Source organism: Phaseolus vulgaris, chromosome 1 (assembly GCF_051622355.1).
Source record: "Phaseolus vulgaris cultivar YP4 chromosome 1, ASM5162235v1, whole genome shotgun sequence".
Classification (NCBI taxonomy): domain Eukaryota; kingdom Viridiplantae; phylum Streptophyta; class Magnoliopsida; order Fabales; family Fabaceae; genus Phaseolus; species Phaseolus vulgaris.
In genome coordinates, this window is record NC_143498.1 from 49,935,856 (window position 1) to 49,959,980 (window position 24,125).

The following is a 24,125-nucleotide window of genomic DNA, read 5'->3' on the forward strand; positions in this document are numbered from 1 at the left end:
TTAAAATTTATGTGCACCAAATTTGTTATGAATATATTTTAAAATTCTAATTATTATTTTTAATCACTTTCGATTGGTGTATAATAAAGATAAGAAAGAGAGTGGAAAGTAAGTTGTCTGCATATAAAAAACGTGAGTTGAAAGGCAATAGATTTGAGTAAAAAATTTATAGATGATCTTATATTAATAAAGTGAATGAATAAAAAAAAAAGAATAGTTAACTTGATTTTTCTAATTTGATATTAAAGGTAAAAAAAGGTAAATTCTTTAAAAAAATACTTTTAAGGTAGAAATAAGATAGTGAGAAAATGGAGAAGCATTTTGTTTTATAAAATGGCAAATTGGTTTATCTATGACTAGTCTATAGTATTATATTTTGACAACTAAGTAAAATGAAAGAAAAACAGTAAAATGAAAATAGGAGTATATTAAGATGTATCACTTCAAATGAAAAAGATGTCAACCATTTTAATAAATTCAACTTCAAAGTTCACAGAGGTATTGAAAAGCTCTCTGTCTAACACCTTATAATATATCCATACTATAACAAAATTATTATTTTTTTCATTTATTTATTTTTTAAATGATTGTTCAAACATTCTCAAATCTAAACCTTTTTATGTGAACCAACAGTAGTTCAACATGTATACATTATTGTTCACTTCATAAACAGAAATTCTCTTACGAGTTTCTTTAATTTTTGAAGTTAATAAATTACTAAACAATGTCAACAGGGTTAGTTACACAAAGTTAAAATAGTCATCCAAATTTTGAAATACTGATTTTAAGGTTTTATGTTTCTATCCCCAAGTTGAAACTAATACAATTCCATAAAGGATCTATCCCCAAGTTGAAATTAAGACAATTCAATAATTCTGTTAACAATCCTTAAAAACCATATTTATTACCAACGATATTTTTAGTGGAATTCTCATTAATTGTCTTAAACAAGTTTGTATCTACATAATTATCTTGATTTTATTTACACTTGCCTACATTTTAAAATCATATACATCCAGATGAATGACCACTTATTTTTTATAATTTTTAAACATTTAATTTGATCACGGGATATTATTATAAAATTCATTTTGACTTCTAAAAACTATTTAATACATTCTTAAATGATCCGGATAGGTAAAAGTTTATAAATAAATAGATAATATTCTCACAAAATATTTTAACTGAATACACTAATTTTATACTTTTTTTTTTATACAAATATTATTATATTCTTAGTGACTTAAGCGTATGAGAAAATCTTCTACAAAGAAATCATCTTACTACCACATCAGTAGTTTTTTAACCCGTTTTTCTCGAGAAAAACTACTTTCATGAAATAATCACTAATAGTAAAAATGATGCTTGGAAAATAAAATAAAGATATTAAACTATGACTTTCCAATGTTATCTTTAAAGCTTCGTGTTTCACTTTCATCAAATAATCACGAAAAGTTTTCTTTAAGATTCAAGTTATTCACTCGTTCTTTATCAGTATTCTCTTCGTACAATTTTTAGTTGATTGATTTTAAAACCAAGTTTTGTAAGGAGAATATAATAATTTTATATATTATTTTTGTTTGTAAGAAAATAGGGTAGCTAAATCATAATTTTTTGAAACCTAACACGGAACTTGTCTAAAATGGGTGGTTAAGTTATTAATTAAAAGTTAGGCCCACAAAATAGTACACACGAGATTAGTATAAAGTTGAGAAAAGAATCTCGAGTACCTAATTGAAATTAGAATATTGTTGCAGGAACAATTTATTCCAATTCAAGGTAACAAAGCTGATTTCGTTTCGTAACGAGTTTTTGTTTTTTCTAGCTTCTTCAGCCTCCAAAGCATAATAAAGACCAAAGACCTTGAATTATTTGATTTTTAATTTTTAATTGTTTCAATATGGATTGATCCCACATCCTTGCTTTTTAGACTTCACATTTGAAAGATGATGAATTGTTTATACCAGGGAGATGGGATCTAGAGAACAGTTGAAGACTTCGTCTTTTTCTTTCTTTCGGGTAGTTTGCTAGGGCTTCACTGTGATCCTTCTGGTCTTCGCGTTACTCCTTCAGCTTTTAGTCTCAGGTGAATGTCAAATGGGGGAGGTATCTGCAGAAGACAATCTGACGCTTAAGTCAGTAAAGAGGGTGTTCGTACTCGGGTGTGTACAATAATAATGACATACTTTATTTTTTGGAATGTGTGTCATTTATATAATTTTTTAATGGGCTTAACTTATTGGGCCTGATTAGTGAAATGGATCACACTTACGGTTGCATTACCTAATTCTTAATGATAATTTAGTTTCACTGACCTTGGTTTGAGCGTTAATGGTTATATGTGTCGGTCGGTCAGGCCGTCCGCAGGAGTCTCGATCATCTCGAGCAAGAAGGTCAAGTCTCGATCATCTTGGTCTCGTCCCAGTACATACAATACAATTGAATTCATGGTGAATGACTTCGTAATTTATGTTACTCTATGTGAACAAGTTTAGTGACAAGTTTGAAATGGGGATTAGTGAAAACCAGGAGTTCTAAAATGATTATTTTACTGATTTTTAGGGCATGTTTTCTAGAATGATATTGAATATTGTTGTTTGGTTGAAAATTGAAATTAACGTGAGGTAGGGTTCACCAGACTTTGGTCCAGGAAGTCTGGTGTCTAAAGAAGAAAGTGATGGGAGGGATGAATGATCCAAGAAAAAATGTAACAGAAACTACTTCCACATTAAAAGTAGAAAATGGGATGCTTAATTTTTCCACTTTCAATAAAAGTTTGTACTAAAAAATTAGAGAGATGAAGACATCACGCATGCCCCTTCATTGGGTCAACGTTGGTACAATTGAACCAACCACCATGCAATGGCCCGCCATGAGAAAGGTCATAAATCATAGTTAAATAAATAGACTTGGAATTGTCTAATTTGTAAATCGAGACAAGTCATAAGAAGATAAGGGGAATAGCGAGGCCATACATGAACTTATTTTGCCTTTGATTGTTTTTGCAGAGGTAGCAAAGAGTTAAACGCAAGACCAAGCAAGAGATATAGCAATAATGGCTTGCGTGGAGTTATGCATAGACTTCATGGGACTTCTCATGGCGCTGGTGATTGCTCTCACTCTCATGATTATCTGTTCCTCCCCCAAGAGGCAGGTTGTGGTGTATCGCTGGCCTTGATCAATATGTTGTCACTTGCTACAGATTCTATTTCAATCTAAACTTTTCCCATTGATTCTTTGCATCCATTAGGTCAATTTTCATTTTTTCTGGCTTCCTTTGTCACTTTATCTCGTGTAATTCATACAGCTAAAAGCAGGTAACTGGAGATGTCCCATATTCATCTCCTCTGCCTCTCATAGCTGAATAGATACTCTGTATATAATTGCAATGAATAAAACAGAAGCTGCTTTTCGATCACCGAAATACCCACTTTCAAGTGTTTTTAGCTGTGTAATTTTTTTTTTTCTCACATGTTGTGGATAACTTAGACGGATTTTATTGATGAGTAAGATGTTGGAATTACTGATGAGATTTCTCCCACTTACGTTTGGTCTGTGAGAAGAATTAGAAACAACTACTACCTGCGTCAGGAAGGTATTTACATGAATTGTAGCAGATTCAAAGGTCTCAACTGCATACGTATGAGTGAATAACATAGAGACTTTGTATGATAAACATTCTACAATTTATATTTAACTCTGGGTAAAATGTCAACATAAATGTACTAACTAGTTACAGGGATTATCACTGCTTATACAGAGTAATTACTATAATGAATTTTGATTACAACATTTGATATAACCACGACATGGATAAAATGCTGGAGGTTTAGTCTGACCACAACAGTTTACTGACCAATATAATCTATAATCGTAATCAACGCAGTCCGTGGTTCCTCAGTAAGCTTGGTCACCAAATTGTGCTCTTTTAACCAAAAACATTACGGTGCTGATAAAATATAACAGAAGGATGTTGTCCAACATTCGTCCCTACTTACGATTTACTGCCAGCTACATTTTTAGTTGAAGCTTGAATAGTCTCCAAAAGATGCTCAATTCTGTATTTCATAACAGGTTGCCCTCTTCGGGTCTTCTTAAGCATTTTTTCCCGCAAAGCCTTTCTCCGAGCTTCAGCTTGTTCTCTCTCTTCCTTCTTTACCCTCAGGACTGCCTCTCTCTCCGTTCTTTCTTTCTCTTTCTCTTCATGCTGCTTTTTGTACAGTTCTTCTAAACTAAAAGCACTGTTCTTCCTCCTCCTCCTTTCACTTTTGTCCTTGTACTCGCCAGTTTCATTTACATTCTGTAACAGCAAACGAAAACTAAATGGATATACGCACCAAAAAAATAAATACAGACTTAAGAGTAGTAATTTATGAATTGAAGCCACAGTACACACTCTTATGCTCGTGATTTCGCAATCATGTTAATAACCTCAAAAGCAAGCACCTAATAAGAGGTCAAACCTTATCATGTCCCTGAGCCAAGGTGTGATCATTCTGTTGATTTTGTTGCTTTAACAACTTCTTAAACTTATTCACATTCTTAGCATTTTTATAGAACTCCCTTTGCTTCTCTGACAACAAAGAAAGAACAACTGTGAGAAGAGTATAATGGTTTTCACAAAGGAAGTTAGATATGGTAACACTCATTCTCACCTCAATTCATAATTCTGTATGATAAAGGATATAATAAGAATTCAAGCGAAGGTTAAGAGCCTTATTTACTAAGCTTATCATGACAGAAACATGTCTTAAAGACCACATATAATAGAAAATTTTACAACACATTATTATTGGAAAATGAAGAAATCACATAATCTGAACATAACGTGACAAGGATTTAAGGTTTGATCATCACCAAAATGTTCAATTACATTAACAGAACAATTTGAACTAGCTCCACGGGATTTCTGACAAATATCCCCTTGTGGGAAAAGCTATTTACCTAAATAACTACTGTTATGTCCACGTTGGATTTTAACCCTTCCCCATCTCCCCACAATTATTCACAGGCAGTGCCAAAAAAGATCACACTTGTTATGTGCTTAGAGCTTTTAGCACAAAAAAACTGATGGAACAAATAATATGGAAATGTTTAGCTGTGTTGGAAAGTTGCTGTAGTTGTGGCTCACCCTAGGATGGAAACAGTAGGAAGGCACCAGACAGAAAACATGAGAAATGGCTGGCGATGATGCCAGAGAACAGTGGGTCAAGTTTCAGGAACACAAGGCACGTGGTTGTTTCAGAATAAGGTTTCGATTACAAAACCCAAATAAGTGAATTGAAAAAACAAATTTGCTCAGGGTAAAACAGGGTTCTCAACATTAATGGATGTTGCACCTGCTAGTGCAGTGAATAGCAGCAAATGTGGCTGTACCAGTTCATGCAGAAGGAGAAACAGTAAGCTGTGATGCGATGGGCTTCAATGGAGTGCCAATGGTGTTATAACTACACTTAGCATTTATTCTTCATAAGATTTGTTTATTGAATGATTAATTTTTATGATCAGACCACAATCAATTTATCACATTGATTCAGCCAATAAACAGTTATTCTTCCAGCAAATAAAGAATAAGGGTATTGCACAATTTGACAAAAGGAGTGGGAAGATATATGGGTGACAACGTTTTTAAAAGGAAAGAAAGACTACAACTGTGTATAGCTACAGTAAAAGTAATAGAATGGAGTGGAATGAAGTAAAATGATTCTACACTCCATAGTCTAGATTGTTTAAAATAGGATGAAGCTGGACCTCAAAGGAGTGTATTCCATTAAAAATTCCATCCTATTTTAAACTAGTAGAACTCATCTTTTTCCTCTGAACAGGGATATGAAATAAAACTACCACTTCTTTCCAATTCATCATAAGAGTATCCAAACAATAGCGGTATACTATTATTCAATTACAATTCAAATCCACTTTATTCCATTTTACATGAAATCCTATGCAGCATTTCCAACATAAAAAAAGAACCCTAATATTTGGTGACATTAGCACCAAATGCCAACAGACATTGCTCTTAAATAACCTTCATGATAGCACAATAGCTCTCACATGGTGTAATGTCTCAAATACATTATTGCAATTCCTTCCAATATTGAGGCTACTATCATTCTTGTGGTTGCTACCTGTGTCCTGCCTCTTGTCATTTTTTACACGTATTCAGCCAATTGAATTGAATCAATATAATGCCAATTTTTTTCTATGGTTATTTTTATTACGTACAATTCAATTGTTATATACATATATAAATATGTATAGCGGATTATTAGCTTTTATTTTAATTTTTTTCACAATCCACGGTTGATAACATTGCTAACAAATATAGTATTTTGTTATTTCCATGTGTCCAAATCCATTAATATCAGTGATTTTATGAAGAAAAAACCTAGCCCAAACATTAAGGGAGAATAAACCACTGTACACTATTTAAAAGGCTGTTGGCAGTAAAATATGCGCAAAGAACAAAGAAAAACTTATTACTCGTAATACTTAGAAAGATCACTCAAAAGTTCGCACAATTAGCATCACCAAGCAGGAATAATATAAAACACATGGAATGCAAAAAAAATGCACCTAATCACTCACAATTCTAACCACGGGAAAAAAAAAGGACTTTATAATAATTTAAACACAACAGAGACTACGAGTGGATGTCAACATTTTATTCCTCTTTTTTCAATTCCTTCAGCTAAGAGCATATTATTACTGAAATTTTACAGCTATTCTAGCAGACACATAAAACGATACAAGAGTTGAAAGCGTGAGGAAGAAGCTGAGCGAATAAAAGAGACAAAAATGCGTACTTATGATAGCTGGGTTATAGTGATTGTTCTTGGCCTTTGCATTGGCGAAAGCTTCGAGCGAAAGGCCACCTCCGCCCATCCTCGAAAAGTTCTTCTTCATCGTGTGCTTCTTCTTGCGATTATCACTGCGTTCCTCATTCTTCTTCATTGTTGGAAGGTGGATGTTCTTCAGAACAGATTGGGGGAACAACGATGAATAAATAGCAAACCCTAGAAATTTGCAGATACAGCCTCGCGGAGAAGAAGCTTTCTTTGTGGGCTTTCCCTCCGGCCCAAATAAGATCGACTGGACCCAATAAAATGATAAGGAGCTAAAGGTCCAAACTGAGGCTATTTCTTTCTGCCGCAATTTTAAATTTCCAAAATTACCTTCATTCTAAAAATCTGGAATACAAGAAAATATATTATGAAAATTAAATCTGAAATATATTTTTATATTTTAAAAAAAATCAAAATATAATTGGAAAATTAAAATCTTATTCCAGAAAAATAGTTCCAGAATACAAAGAATGTATTACAGAAAATAAATTCTCCAAACATATTTTAGAAAATAAAATCTGAAATTAAAAAAAAAAATCAAATCCAAAAATATATTCTGAAAAAAAAAAAAAAATCTACGTTTCCCTTATTTAAGAGTATTTTTATCACTTCACTTAAGTATCACAATTCATCGGGTACATGAACTAATTGTCCCAAAGTCATGTTTGTTACTGAAAAAATAAAATAAAATAATAGTTTGAAGCCCCTTAATTTTAAAACTTCTATATCACTTTTTAATAATAAAATAATATATTTAAATGAAAATAAATATAAATAAAATTAATATTCATATTTATAAGGTCGTTGTGTAAAAAAAAGTCTTAGTTTCTCCTTTTCTTATATGGAAGGAGATGTTACTCTTAATTCTTATGCCCGTTCTTCTTAATTTCACTGTCAACTTATATGCAACAGATATTTTATTAATTAATTTTATATTTTTATAATTTTAAAAAGTATAGTATTCTGGTGAATAAAATAAAATATAGTACAAATTGATAATGTTTTATGTGGTACAGAAGGACAGAAAATAGTTGGTGATGGAAAACAAATAAAAATCTGGGAGAGCAAATGTGTGGGGAAACATCACATTAAAAGAGAAATTCAAGTATTTATATTATATTATAGGATATTGATAGATTCACAGTTCACATCTCTTAATATATTATTATTTTGATATTTTTTTATATCATTTAATTACAAATTTATTTTTTATTATATGTATTTATATTTAAACCTATCACATCAAGAATCAATTGTATATAACTCTAGTTCATCATTTCCCTATATTATAAATGAAGAAGAATCTACTGAAGAATAACACAAGTATTTGTTTATAGCTCTTTTGGAACCCAAAAAACAACAAAAAAGTGATAATGATATTTTATTTAACAAAAGTAATTCTATTGATTTGTATGATTTTATTTATTAGTCACCTTTATTAAAAAATATGAATTTTAAATTTAAATTAATCTTATAAAATTGGTTTATAAAATGAAATTTATAGATGTAAATGCCAAACAATCTTATTAAATATAGATTTTAAGTTTAGTTGTTAAAAATGTAGAGATTTTGAATAGTTACAATTCAATTCTTTGAGATGTTTAGGTGCTTTATAAAATAGATGGTAGAGACAATTACATACGTATTTAGACATCTCCTATATATATCTTTTGACTGATAACTCTTTTCCTTTATGAGTCACATAACTTTATTATATTTGTTTTTTTCCTTTCTATATCTACGTCTTGAGAGAAAAGCTAAAAAGGAAAGGATACGACCACAAAAATATCCATGCACACAATATAAATGTGAAAGGTAATAAAAAGAAAACGATAAAAACAAAAAAAAAAACATTAATAAGATATTTGTGTAGGTGTCCATATACGACAAGTAAGAAAATAACTCATGAATACTTGGTAAAAATTTATATTTAGAACATAAAATGAGAAATATAAAGCAAACGTAATTATAAATTTGACTATTTTTATAATAATTATTTTTAAACACGATCTGCCATAATTATTTTTGTCGATTTAAATATCATTTTTTACCATTCAATATTTTGGAATGCAAATCCTTCTAACATGTAATATTAATCATAACCTTTGTTAGATTTAAAAATAATAAATAATAATAAAGAATAATAAAGAATCACAATAAACAATAAATCCTAAACAATAATTTTTTTTTATTTTGATCGGTTGGTATATGTTTCTTCTTCCACTTCTCAGCCTTGTTTAGCTAACTCTTCCTTCTTGAGCTTTCATTCTTCTCCTTCGATAAAGCTTTGTTTAGCTAACTCTTCCTTCTTGAGCTTTCATTCTTCTCCTTCGATAAAGTAGTCCTTTCTCGTTCAAGTTTTTCTGTTAACTGGAAGAACACTTGCAAAAGGTACTCTGACGTTCGATTATTCGGTACAATAAATGTGTAATTTTTAGATTGATATTAACATATAGTGATTAAGGATATATATTACCTAGTTGTCTAGCTTAATCTTATTAATCATTGATCCTTAATGTATTTTAAACAAATGGATCATAACTTGTGTAACTCATCCGTAAAATTAGTTTACAACCTTTCAAGCTTTCTTTATCTTCTTGGACTACCCTTTCAATAAAAAGATATTTTTTCTTCTATTCTTAGCAGTTGTTATTTACTTGGTTTGTTCATATCACGAGGGTGTGTATATTATTATGAATCCAAAAACATCTTTGAATGTAGGTGCATGTATTTAACAAATACCCAGATTAGAGATGGAATGGTTAGCATTAACTTAAAGAAGAAGGTTATGAATGAATGAAAGACACAATAGCATTAATGGGATGACTCTCCATGTAAAACACATATGAGTATAGTTGATGACAATAAATATGCAGAGGCCGTACGAGCTGCTTTGAATGCATCTCCAACCTCCCCACCTTTCTCATTCATACATCTTCTCCTTATTAAATCATATCTCATAACATTCCCACAACACAACTCCTCTTTAAATTACACATTCTCACATCACTTTGCTTCCTCACAGCACCACCAGATCCAGTTATGAGCAGCCAAACCAAGACCAACGTGGATGGAGTGCACAGTGATGTCAAGGTGGTGGAGAGCCCTACTAAAGAAAGACCCTACGATCTCTTGCTGCGCTTTCTCGGCCTCTCACTCACTCTTGTTGCAACCATCGTTGTTGCTGTCGACAATGAGACCAAACTCATCTCCTACGCTGAGATGCAATTCAAAGCCACTGCTAAGTGGGAATATTTGTCTGCTATGGTGTAAGCTTTCATATATATAACCTTCTACTTACTTACTTTTTATTATTTTCTCTCTCTCTATATATATATCTAATTACAGATTAATCGTCACTGTCTAAATATCTAGTTATTTGTAAACAAAAGTCTTAAACCTCATTCTATTTTTGGAGAAGATTTTGGATGAGAAAGAAAAATATGAAAAGAGCAATTGACAAAGAAAGCATGAATTCATGTCAGATGTTGTATAAATATAGTTATTTTTTCTTGGTTCAACAACCAACAATTATGTACACTCTTTCTGTATATACTGCTTGCTCAGTAAAGAGGTAGGTACATATTTAGATTTTAGTTAAGAGAGTTAAGAAAAAAAATCTTAAAACAACAACTTCTTTTCCCTTTCATTTTATGCAGAAATATGCATCAGAATTGGAGTAACTGTTACCCAATATGTCATATAGCTTAGATATAGTAACTGGTTTTTTTGTTTCCACTGCGATCCGAGAATATATTAATAATTAAGATGAGTATCTGGAACAGGTTTTTCGTGGTGTCAAACGCAATAGCATGCTCATATGCAGCTGCATCATTGGTGATAACAGTGATGGCAAGAAACAGCAGAAGAAGAAAAAGCGATGTGACTGGTTTGGTGGTAACCGCTTTAGACGTTGTGTTGATGGCACTGTTGTTCTCAGCCAATGGTGCAGCTTGTGCAGTGGGAGTGATAGCACAGAAGGGTAACACGCACGCGCAATGGATGAAAGTGTGCGACGTCTTTGACGCCTATTGCCGCCACGTGACAGCTGCATTGGTCCTCTCCATTATTGGGTCCACGGTGTTTCTCTTGCTGGTGCTGCATTCTGTTCTCAAACTCCATTACAGATCAAGAAGCTAGATATTCATCACATGTTAAACTATTTTATATATATATTTGTAGTGTCAAAGGGTTTTGTTGTGTGAATGTGTTTTTTGGTTAGAGTTGAAGTTAAAAATATAGGTGTAGTGATTAAATTGAATGTGGTTCGTTTGTTTGTAGTGAATAGAGTTTGGCAGATGGTAGGTCGATTTATTTAAGAGCAGTAACAGTAAATATAGGTAGCTGCTACTTTGTTTCTGAGGGCATCACAAAGCCACTTTCACTTTCGAAAAGTAGGTATGCAGTAACGTGGAGCTACCCAAGATCAATATAAAAAACCTTCTCCACCTTCCTTCTTCAACTCAAATTAATCTATTCCTAGTAATAATATTCATATATCATAATTAACTAACATTAACTAACATTGCCCCATAAATATTACTTTTTCAATCATATTTTTCATATGGAATAAATAATGATATTTCATAAATATATAAAGGATATAAATTTAATATACGGAATAGATTTCACAAGATAAAGATATTTGATAAATATATAAAAAGATGTAAACCTAATATATAACAAGATATTTCATAATATATAAAAAAATATTTAATATATATAAGGATGCAAACCTTCATGTCAAAAATTAACATAAATAGTCAATTTAAAACAATCATTGATCATGATTTAGACATTGAGTAGAACATTATTTAACCAAGTTTGGTACTAATTGAATACTACAAGAAAATCATGAAATAAAAATTAATTTTTAAAATTAAAAATAATTAGTTGCTATAGTGACTATCTTAGAGATTAAAAAAATTTGATTTCTAAACTAGTTTCTATTATTGTTAAGTGGTTTTTAAATTGGTATCTAATTAGCAACAAGGTTTTTCTACCAAATTTAGAATCTAAATAATTGGTAGTTAAAACCTTGGTAGCTAATTTGATACCAATTTAATTAAAAACTATTTAACAATAATATAAATTAATTCAGAAAATAAAATATTTTTAGTCTCTAAAATAGTTTATAATTTAGTCACTATAGCAACTAATTATTTTTTGTTTCTAAAAATTGGTTTCTATTTCATGATTTTCTTGCAGTGGAAGCATTGTTTCATTATTGTTGGAAATCTGTAGAAATTATGAATTTCATAATATAAGTATGTGCAAAGTTCATCTTATAAGTCGATTTTATAAGATTTAGTTAGACTTAAAATTCACCCTATTACTATGATATCAGAGTAATTTCGAGTCTATTTTAACGATTATTTTTTAGGTTTATCAGACCACCTGCTATCGGGCCGTTATCAAACAATTCATAATATATAGTCTCGATTTTTTAACTTAAAATTCACTTTCTAATTATTATTATTATTTTAGGAGAATTATAATTTTGTGTATCTAATAATGATATGTGAGATGAAAATAGAAAAGAAGGAAGATGTTGTAGTAAAATGCATGATTACTGTAATCCCTAGAATGATGGGAAGGGAGTATAGCTTATTGAGTGGGGGCACATGGCAAAATCCATATGGCAATATAATCCTAAGAAATTGTCTGAAACATGATTGATCGCGCGTTGCCTCCATTCACTGTGTTTTGCAGGCTACGCGATAAGTGATAAGTTATGATCTATATTTTGTTTCACTAAATTTAAAAAACAACAAAATAGAGCCATTATTTTGCTTGTTTATAACATTTAAAAAAAAAATCCATGTAAGCCATTTGAATGTATGAGTTCCTAATTTATCATTTTTATTTTTATTATCTTAAATTCTTACTTACCATTTCGGTATTTTAAAAAATCTTATTAAATGTTATTTACTTTACAAATAAACTTCTATATACATAAGTATTAGTTGAACTTATTTCAAGCATAGAATACTTAAATTAACTTAAAGATAAATTTTAGGAAGAACAAAAAGTAAGATGATACAAATTATAATATACTTTTTTTTAAGTACAAATTTATATTCAATGGAATAACGAATATACATACATTTATACTTGTCAAAATATTTATTAAACATTTATAAAGGAAAAATAACATAAAAAAAAGTAATATTACAAATAATTTAATATTTAAAGAATATATGTTTTCTTCTTTGTAATGTCAAATAACAATAAAAAATTAAAACTATCTAAACTTTAAAAATCTAATAGCAAATAAATTAAGAGTATAATAGTCGTTTAAAAAATATATACAAAATTTATTTGAAAAATGAGTATACTAATACCTGTATTTTCTTCTCATGGCCTATTGTATTTCCTAATTTAATTAGATAAAAATAAATAAAAATAAATAACAAAGTTAAAATCTTATTAACCCATTTTTATATGAATTGTTTTAAATAAATAAAAGTAGAAAATGATAAATAATAAATTTCAAATACATATTAACCTATTTTTGCACTATTTAATTCTTTAAAGGAGTAAGTTTTTATTTAATCAGCATAAAATTATCAATATTTTTTACCTAACCACACTTCTCTTTGCCAAACGCTCACTCATGATTACATAGATTGCCAAAAGCCATAAATATTAACTCAGGAATATTAACAACTGTGTAAAAATCAATTACAAAAAGTCTTTATCTTTAAAACGCACCCAAATGAAATGAACTAAGGTTAAGGCTTTTTATCTCAATTATAGTTAATTTGCACAAAAATCCTATGTTCCCATGAAGAGAAAAATTATCTAATAATACACTTTTTAATGCACTCTTTTATGCGATTGAATTTATTTAAAAATATATTTTTCCTTGGGTCTCACTGTCTCCGTACTTATGTGATTATTTTTAATTTTTTTTTTATGAAATTTAACTAATAACAAAATATGAGTTAAAAAAATAGAGATATATTAATATTCCCTCCTTTAGGTTTAAAATGTGATGGGTCATCTTTAGCCTTACAAATTATTGGGCTTCATTCTCCATAATCAATATGGACTGTTTCTTCCTGCACCTCCATATCTTCTTCAGGCACCTCCATACACAACATAAAAATACATTTTTATCCTTCTTGTGCCACCTCCATAGAATAACTTCCGGATTATGTAATCTGGAAACGCATTTGGAAAAAGACTTCCAGATTACATAATCCAGAAGTTAAAAAAGACTTTCGGATTATGTAATCTATAAAGTAATCATGCATCTGAAAAAAGACTTCTGAATTATATAATCCGGAAGCTAATTACAAATTTGAAAAATGACTTCCGAATTATGTAATCCGGAATATTACAGAGGGGTAGTTTTGGAAATACGAAAATCTTTGGAGGTGAGAGAAGAAGGTATGGAGGTGCAGGAAGAAGCAGCCATCAATATGTTGTTTCTTTTTCCACCCTATAACTCCCATGTGCACTCCATAAAATTCATAATACCCAAATTACCCTTATTTTTATTATACGGCAATGGAGTAGGCATGCCATTGTTGGTTTTTGTTGAGGTTGGTGTGGAGAGCTCATGGAGGAGATGGAGGTGTTGAGAGGTAGATTTTGACACTATTTGATCTAAAGTGATAAAGTGATGATCACTAAGCTTAAAGATGAGTAGTTGTTTCAGTTTTTTTTTTTTTTTCAAACAATGTAAGTATTGTTTTTGGGTTGGAGTTCATCTTGGATTATGTAATTAGAAGAATCTCGAAGTAAAAAGTGTTTATTTTCAGAATGAACAATCAAAAGTAAAAATTATGTTTCAAATTATTCAATCAAAATTAAAATTAACTTTTGAATTGCATAATTTGAAACACAATTTTTAAATCAAATTTAATTTTTAAATTCTACAATTTATAATAGATTTCTGTAATCTATAAATCAAATTTTGCAAATAGTTTTGAGATTGTGAAATCTGAAGATCATTTCCAAATTACACATTCTAAAAAAATCTTAAAAAATGAATTTCAAAATATTACACAACTAAAAAAATGAAACACAAGAAAAGAGAGAAGAGTGAGCACCGAGAGAAAAGGAAAACATATGAAGGACAAACAACATGTTTAGGGACAATTTGGTATTTTACTCACCCTTATATAGGTTTGTGAATGGACATTATGGGGCGCAAAAAGTAAAAGCCCAGTATGCATGTGTAATTTGGGCCAAACAAATACTTCTCCGATTGATTCTTCCTGCACCTCCATACCTTATTCTCTCACCTCCATAAATATTCGAATTTCCAAAAATGTCCCTTTATAACATTCCAGATTATGTAATTCAGAAGTTATTTTTCAAATTGTTAATTAGCTTTCGGATTACATAATCCAGAAGCCTTTTTTCATATGCATGATTACTTTCTAGATTACATAATCCAGAAGTCTTATTTAGCTTATGGATTATGTAATCCGAAAGTCTTTTTTTCAAATGAGTTTCCAGATTACATAATCCGGAAACTACTCTATAGGGTGACACAAGAAGAATAAAAATATATTTTCATGTTGTGTATGGAAGTGGCAGAAGAAAATATGGAGGTGCAGGAAAAAACAGTCTACTTCTCCAACTTACAATGGATTAAAGCCCAAGTCATATTTCTCGCAAGCTGCAACTAGAAAAAGCCCACATAGGACATAAGTTTTAAGCATTAATGAGATGTAAAATGTTGTTTAAACTTGTTAATCTTTGAATCGATACAATTTTAGATGAGTTTTAAAATGTTTTGATATTTTTTGGTATATTTTTATTCAATACAAGATACTATCACTCAAGTAAAAAGAAGGCAAAAATATTTAATTTTTTATTTATTTAATGTATCTTCACTCAATCTAGATTTTCACTTCTTAAGTAAAAAAATTTGCTAAGCTAAAATTTTTGACAAAAACTAATTTGCTTTTATATTGTTAAATTTTACTTAAATATAAATTGCATCACTTAAACAACTTTTAAACGATAAAATTGATATATTTTAATATTAAAAAATGTTATATATAAATAGATGAAAATAATTTAAAATTATATTATGCATATATATATATATATATATATATATATAAATTTAAAATGATATATTTGATTGAATTGATGTATGATATGTTGAATTTGAATTGGTTTGATTAGAGTTGTTGGTATTGAGTAAATGAGCATAATATATATCATTTTCTTTCATTAATGATCTAAATCATGTAGATAATATATGTGATGTTGATCAAAACCATGATTTAGACTAGGTGTTAGTCTTTGTTAGAATATAGTTAATACAATTTTTTTGAAAAACATTTAATATTCCATATTAAAAAAATTCTTTTATTATAATTATTTTATATACAAACATGTGGATATGCAATCTCAAGAGTTAAACTTAGAATAGATCATGATAATAAAACTTACTATGTTTTGGATAAATATATATGTTAAATAGAGTGTCACAATGAGTAATATGAAATACATTTTAGTTGAAACGGTGAACATGACCAATATTTTAGGCTAAGTAGGCATTTGAGAAACTGAGAAAGGTTAGAGAAAGAACATATATGAAAACATAGCAAGAAGAAGACTTTGATAGTGTGATATTAATGCACAATTTTCAGATCACTCATTGTTAATAGAAAGAATTTTCAGATCACCGACCAAAAGGTATTCACAACAATAAAGCCTCTCAATTCCAAGCTATTTTGCTCCTACATTTTATAGTGCTGTTATAAAAAAATAAAATTAATGCGATTTAAGTTATTGTATTATAGGTAAACTTGAAGAATCTAATTTCAAACATTGGCTTATGATTGAGTTTTCAACTTCAACACCGCATATGAAGCACTCATTGTATGTTTCCTTTAACTGGACCAAAAAACAACGCAAAACAAAAATCCTTTGTTTTCTGTTCCATGTCAATGGGAAACCTTTGCCTCAACGTAGCTCCATTATTGAATGTGTTTTTTTTAGGTAAAAAGAAGCCCATTGGGATATTCGAGAAACGTTAGAAAGAGACCTCACTGGCTGCTAATTTCGTAGGATATTTTCATATAGGAAGACGACAATGTCATATATGCAGTAGTTGCCAAGGGGACCAAAACGTGTGGGGACCAACAAATTTCTTCACTTTGGGAAGTGTGGCACCTACCACGACGATGCACAGTTCATGCATGAATATAATCATAACTCAACCAACCCATCTGCAACTAACGTCTCCCTTAGAACTTATGCATATTTATTACCATTATTTATGTGGCACAATCAAGACCTTTTTGCAAGAGAATGACACATGCCCTACTTACCACTACGCTCTTCAATGCCCTGTTTGTCAGTGCGTACAAATTGTTTGATAGCAGTAAGCAGTAGCAGCTCCTCGGACAACTTCGTATTCCTTTTTCTTTTCTATGCTTAGCTAGTTAGTTCAAAGATTTAAAACCAATATAGTACAATAGTATCACCTCTTTCTTCAATCATGCTCAAACTTCGGACTTTCCTTTCATTTCTCAGACATAAACAGTACCAAGATGGGTTAGATGTGAGATGACCATATCAGTGAAAACTTCAACATAGCAAGATTTTTTTTATCAAGGAAACGAAAAGGAAAAAAGAAAAACTATTGATCGTTAAAAGCAATAGCATTCCGGCAAATAATCCAAGGTATTCACTGAGTCGTGTAGTATTCTCGCAACTTTTTTTATTTTATTTTGATATATACACCTCACACTTCCGTAAATGTCTGAGAAATGTCTACAATTAATATTCTACATCTCTATATCATTTTAGCATTCATAGTGTTAGAAAAGTGCTAGAAACACACTTTCTCTATAATGACAAAGAATGCGTCAGAGAGTGTGTTTTTAGCATTTCTCTAATGTGTAACAAGGAAAAACAATTTGTGGAAGCTTACATTTTGCTGGAACGTTAACATCATCCAAGCTACTGTGTTTCTAAAACAACTACAGAAGAATGCTTTAGCCAGTAAAATGACTCCTTCTTCATGTATCTTTTCTGCTCCATATATACTTCAAATGCTAAAGATATCTGTCCAACACGATATCAATGCTTTAAGTAGACATGATATGGAAATGAAGAGACGATAGTACATTATCAGATTTATAAGATGAGATCAAAACATATATAAATTTTTTGAATATTACAAGGTTCCTATAAGACAAGAACTGTCTCCTATGCATTGCATTCAATCAAATGCCAATGGACTAAATTATGACTGAAAGTTACATATACATAACCTGGCAATATGGATGAAGACAGAACAGAATAGATTTTTAGAACTAATTGCTGTTTCATCAACACATACTTCAGTATTTACCAGACAATTAGTCTGATAAATTAGACAGTCTGTGTCCTTTGCTTGTGCACTTAACACTTCTATTTACCCGCTTTTTGCTGAATCAACACTTAGCAGAGCTTATTGTTCTAGAACTACTATTCTGTTAAGAGAAATTTAAAAGTGGGAAAAGCACATGCAGACTTGGCTGAGTTCAGATCCAGTAACATATCCCCCTTGACAGAACAAGGAACAATGAAATTGCATAAGATACAAGGTGTTCTTTTTGTCACAAATCCTCAGGTAGCACTTTCTCAGTTGTTATACTCAGCCTTCACATTCTCTGAATATTCAAACATTACGAAAAGTATAACTTGCTTTCACTTGCTCCCCCGGAATGTTCAACACCTGTTCATACCAATTTAAGGAGTCCACAGTCTATCTTAAGTTTTTTCATCAACATTATTATTTAATAATCAACATGACAAAAATCTAAGTCCACAAGAAACTCTACAAACACGATGCCAAAGACCCCAGTGAATTAGATTTTGATTTACAGCAGACTGCACCTATTCCTCTACCTCAGGTGCAATCAATTATGGTGCAAAGGGAATAATAAAAAGACTAGTGTCAACTATATTGCAAGAAAATGTCTGTATATAATATCCTAGCTCTGGATCCAAGGATGCGTCACTTGCAAAATACAAGAGACATGTTACATAATGTATGTGATTTGAGCTGGGAATTATAGTTATGGTGTCATACCAGCCTACCATGATTTTAGTGTTCCTGCTCCATCTTGGCAAATCGACCCTTGACTCTCACCCTACTTTCTGCACGAACTTTTCGTGATTCATACCTTATGTGCTTGTCATATCTGTTGTTTTCCATATAAAGTATGTCAATTTAATAATTATATACTAATCAACAAGATCACATTTCACACAAATGCTTGCAGTTCATAATTCATATTAATCAACAAATTAATATAGCAAGGAGATTAGAAGGCCTTCCTATTACAGAAGCAAACTACACTTCACAGTAAATGGTGATAACAAATAATAAGAGCATTCTTCCAGAAAAAGTCTGAGCTGAACTCTCAGTCAATAAATCAACATATTGGAGTGAAACAGTCAGATAATAATGATTCATTCTTATTATCTCTCAAAGCTATATCCCACAATTCTACTTGTGGTTGTGGCCACTGTTATAAAACATATGCCTAAGAGGATTTAAAGCTTGTCCTGTGTAAAAATGGAAATGAATATAACTTATACAATATATAACAATGCATGTTCTGGGTAAAGACTTGGAATAAGGTCTAGTGAGAAATTAACATGAGAAATTGGGCAGCTCAGCAAGTATTAAAAATTAAGAAAATAGATACCTCTCACATACACACACAGAGAGCAAGCAAAAGATGATGTAATAGTAATACCTTCTTGTTTTCTTCTTCTGTTTATACCGTAATAATGCAGAATCTCTTTCTTGGCTTGTTAACTCACATGCAGCAGCTTTGGGAGTAGTTGGTAGGGTTTCAGAGTTGAGAGAAATGGATAGATTCCCTCCCTTGTCGACAAAGGTGTGGGTTTCCCCAACATAAGTAGATTGTTTAACTAGAATTTCTTCAGTATAAGTTCTCAATGATGGGTCCGGAGGAACAACTTGATACATAGGCTCAACGCTTTCTCTATGCCACTGAAATACACAGTCAATATGGCAGAACAATGATTTTTTTAATTAAATAATTTCAAGAGGGATGTCATACACCATGCACAATGAAGAAGGCATCGTTGAATGGTTCTACCATTAAAAGAGCAACCAAATGATTGAGCCCATCCATAAGACAAGAGACTAAGGCCAGCCACGGGAAATAACAAAACAAGATAGATGTTGCTGGCGATAGGTTTTGAAAGATTTATCATAACAGAGAAAATTCGGAGTCAAAATTAAAAGAATGCTGGACCTTTAAATAAGTTTCTCTAGGGGAAACTGAACTCAATTTCAAAATAAGTAAAAATGTACGAGGTGAAATTATTTTCCAGTCAAAGTCAAATTAAAGTGTATTCAGGGTATGATTCATGACCCATCGTTACATCACATGCAACCTAACTATAGGAAAAGTCATATTTCACTATTATTCTCATTTTATAAGAGCAAAATCCTCGCATAAGACCCAGTCAAATGCTTGACTAAATCAAGCCATCGGTCATGTTTCCCGGCTATGACTCCAGACATCTTACAAGAAGTCCGAGAATCTGCCACCGAAACCCTTTCAGCAATATAAGTGCCAATATCGTACTACCCCCCAGGTTAATCTTATGAACACTCCTGCAAATCAGTTAAGATGCCTGTAGATATCAAAATTTTATGCGAGTAATTTCTTATTGAACAATCGCAATCACAAGTAAGGTAACTCTCTCCTATTTAACAAATTCGAATATAGTCTCCATAAAATTCACATATATAACTTTAATATGAAAAATCAAAATGTTAAAACAAGCAAACCTAATCTAGAAACAAAAAAGTCCATCCCTTGTAAACATGCAGATAGGCATTACACAGTTGGTAAAAACAAAGAACCCGTTGTCATGTATCAGCACCAGCATTGACTAGAAAACACAAGTACAAAACAAGTGAAGTAAAAGCTTTACCTCGTGATAAGGAATGATATCAGCCTCCACGTCACGTTCAAAAGCCGAGGACAAGTTTCCTGGTTGCACACTTTGTTCAGGATCCAATGGCTCAGACTTGGCCAATTCCCGAAGCTGACTAAGAATCTCTTCTCTGTGTCGCCCACAAGCAGCCTTCCGATTCTGAATCAATAACAATACCCAGAACAAGTTAAAATTGTAGCAATAGACACAGTTTTTCACATCCGAATAATCCACTCTCCCATAAAACAGCCACAACTAATTAAAAAAATTGTTAACATTTTTCACTCTTCACCAACCAATCCCAAGTTCAGAAAACAAAACCTGAACAAAAAAAAAACAAGAAATCCTACCATGTTTCAGAACAAATACATTTTTCACTCTCCACTGCATTTTCCATTTTTCAGCACCCAAACAAGGGAACAAAATATCTCACATTGACATGTAATAAGTAAAAAATGTTGTATATAAACGGAAGACAAGTCTCATTCCATAAGGTAACTTTTAAATCCAAATTCTTTGATGACATCGGACAATATGTTGATAATAGTTGTCAAGTTTATTATGTGTTGGACTAACAGCAACTATCGAGCCCTCTAACAAACTCTAAGATGGAAGTAGAAGGACTCCCGAGTCACCCATTATTACGCAATTATCAAACTAGCTGCAGATCTTCAGTCCTGTGAACTTCACGAGATCGAAATTCAAAGAAAAAGTATCTTTTTACAGCAATTCTGCCTCCATAATTCATACATGTATGTACCTTAGGCAGGGGAGGAACCTCCATGGCCTGAAAGCTATGAGAAGAAGCAGAAGAACAAATCAAATCATCAATCGTAACAATAGAAGGCGCATCCCAAACAAACAAATCCGAAAGCCCTTCAATCTCACACCCGAGGAACCCATCAGCGGCACTTCCCTGAGGCGAAGAAAGCAGCGATTTTTTGCTGAGATCCCCAAACCCCACGACAGATAAGAGTTCGGAGACCGAAGGGCAACCGGTGAAGCCTTCGAGGGGTCTCCGTTGGTGAAGGGAATCGGAGAGCGCGGGGTTGTGCTTCTCCCAGTCGCAATTCTGACAGAGAACAGAGGTGTCGGTGGAACAGAGTATGGTGGCAGGGGAATCATCGCATGCATCGCAGAGCAGCGTACGCGTGTGCTTGGAGAAGAGCTGGTTGGTGGAGTGAACCTCGCGGTCGCAGGAGAAACAGAGTTTGGCCGAATCGGCTCTGCAGTAGAGAACCGCCGTGGAGTGGCCACAGTAGTCGCAGGGTCGCGCTGGTTTGGGCGGTTCAGCGGTCATGGCTGCGATGGTGATGAGTTTTGTGAGTGAGGGTTTAGGGAAGAATTTGGGAATGGGTGTTGGAAGATTTTAGAAAAGAGACACCTTGATGGATGGATATTCATCATTTGTTTTTCTTGGAGATCAAGAACTACTTTATAAAATAATCCACTTTTTTTTTTTTTTAAACAAAATTTGTCCTTTTGAAATCAATTCTGTGATTGGGACTAAACTCATCCTTTTTTTATTATCTCCATAAATTATCGATTTAAGTATTTAATTAAGCTGGTTACTCAGTCATACTCTTTGTTGAACTATAGTACTACAGTTTGATTAGTGCTGATTAAGGATAATTAATTGCCACTTTCCACGTATTGAGGCAGATTCTTAATTTATTAATTAAAAATTGATTTGATGAAGATACGATGCCTAAGAGAGTGGGACCCATACGCACGGTCATGTTTGACAGAAAGTGTTAATATAAAAATCAAATTAAAAGATATTTGTGCTTGTTCATCACAGATTCTTATTATTTTACTGAATCATTGTTATATGTACGTTAATCATTGTTTAATTTAATATTATGATTGAGAGTTGGATTTGACTAATAACAGTTGTTAAATAACTCACGAACCAACGAAGTTTCTCGATATTTATTATAAGTGTCTTTTTTTTTTTAATTTTCCATGTTGTTAGAAAACATTTTTGTGACAAAATTTAAAATTAAATATCTTATTACTATTTAACTCAATCCCATAAAATCACTCTGAATACATCTATTTATATATAATGAAATGTGTTATAATCTTTAATCGATTTAAGATCTCCAACACACTCCTCACGTCGAGAGTGACAACTTATATGCGTAGGATAACATGTTTTAGGTAGGTTTGATAACGGTCCGATAGCGGATGGCCTAATAAGGCCAACAAACACTCGTTAGAATAAGTTCGAAATGACTCTGATACCATATTACGATATGAACTTTAAGTCTAACTCAATCCCATAAATGTAGCTCATGAGACTTGCACTCATTTATATAGAATGAAATGTCATAATTTCTAATATATGTGGAGAATATTTGTAAAAATTCTGATAAATTTACAAAAACTTTGAAAATTATTTATAGATGTGACATATAACTAACATAATGTTTTAATGGTTTCTATTTTCCAAAATCCACCTTCTTAAATTTTTAACCGAACCAAACTCATTTTAGGATTTAAAAACAATAAATGATTCTTTTTAGAAAATTACTAGATATTTCGGATGTGTCATAAATGGTTTCACACAACCAACGTCATTCACAAAAGTTTCCCTGGAAGAGAAAAAATTAATAAGCCAACATAACAGGATACAAAAATAAATAAAAACACATGTATCCTGGCAGATAATAAATATGGCAAGTAGGAATGTTATAATATTTAACCTACGAAAATATTCATTACCTTTTTGATAATTTTATATTCATTTTATGCTTTTATTTAGATTTATGAAATTAATTTGTTTTATTTAAATTTATAAATTTTATTTGAACTACTTCTTTAGAACGGGCTTCTTCCTACTTATTGTGATTATTGATTGAGTTTTTTTAATTTAAACTTTATATATTTCTCTCTAGTCTTATATATTTCATATTCATATTATTAAAAATAAAAAATATAATTTCATTAGATGCAAATTTTATCTTATAAAGTTGAATTGGACTTAAATTCTCTTCCAATATGAAATCAGAGTTATTTATAATCTATCATATAGAGTTTGTTGGACTTATTAATGTTATCATGTCATCTATAAATATATAGTTTCACACATGAGTTATTAAATTTTGACGTGAGAAAGATGAACTGAAAATCTCACATTTACTAAAAATAAAAACATTTTATAATATATAAGTGGGTGGAAACTTCACTTATATATTTCATTCCTCTTAATTTTGTCAAAGTATCTAATTTATTCCACTAAACATACTTAATAAAAAAAGGGAGTAAAAAGTCTAAGAAATCAATGTTAAGGTTTGATTAACCAATTCACAAAATTATCAAGAAATTCAA

General features: G+C 31.2%; 3 protein-coding genes across 8 annotated transcripts; 1 reads left to right on the top strand and 2 right to left on the bottom strand.

The window, feature by feature from the left end:
* Positions 1 to 3,663: 3,663 nt before the first annotated feature.
* Positions 3,664 to 7,079, bottom strand: LOC137814702 (rRNA-processing protein). The gene is made up of 3 exons (XM_068617574.1): positions 6,807 to 7,079; positions 4,464 to 4,573; positions 3,664 to 4,300 (listed from the first exon to the last, which is right to left on the bottom strand). Exons 1-3 carry the CDS (start codon positions 6,952 to 6,954, stop codon positions 3,995 to 3,997), a joined length of 564 nt encoding a protein of 187 aa, XP_068473675.1. The 5' UTR covers positions 6,955 to 7,079; the 3' UTR covers positions 3,664 to 3,994.
* Positions 7,080 to 9,805: 2,726 nt separating this feature from the next.
* Positions 9,806 to 11,293, top strand: LOC137814699 (CASP-like protein 1E1). Its single transcript, XM_068617570.2, has 2 exons — positions 9,806 to 10,114; positions 10,631 to 11,293. The coding sequence occupies exons 1-2, from the start codon at positions 9,888 to 9,890 to the stop codon at positions 10,983 to 10,985; spliced, it is 582 nt and encodes a 193-aa protein (XP_068473671.1). The 5' UTR covers positions 9,806 to 9,887; the 3' UTR covers positions 10,986 to 11,293.
* A 6,219-nt stretch (positions 11,294 to 17,512) lies between these two features.
* Positions 17,513 to 22,281, bottom strand: LOC137814703 (zinc finger protein CONSTANS-LIKE 13). Of its 6 annotated transcripts, none has more exons than XM_068617579.2 (5): positions 21,553 to 22,281; positions 20,790 to 20,951; positions 19,574 to 19,833; positions 18,909 to 19,012; positions 17,513 to 17,888 (listed from the first exon to the last, which is right to left on the bottom strand). In XM_068617579.2, exons 1-4 carry the CDS (start codon positions 22,090 to 22,092, stop codon positions 18,916 to 18,918), a joined length of 1,059 nt encoding a protein of 352 aa, XP_068473680.1. In that variant the 5' UTR covers positions 22,093 to 22,281; the 3' UTR covers positions 17,513 to 17,888; positions 18,909 to 18,915. The 6 variants fall into 6 exon arrangements, 4 of the variants coding, with proteins under 4 accessions (XP_068473680.1, XP_068473678.1, XP_068473679.1 ...); XM_068617577.2 differs by having other exon boundaries at positions 18,901 to 19,012; XR_016523405.1 differs by lacking the exon at positions 17,513 to 17,888 and adding an exon at positions 17,960 to 18,543 and having other exon boundaries at positions 19,574 to 20,466; positions 21,553 to 22,214.
* Positions 22,282 to 24,125: the final 1,844 nt, after the last annotated feature.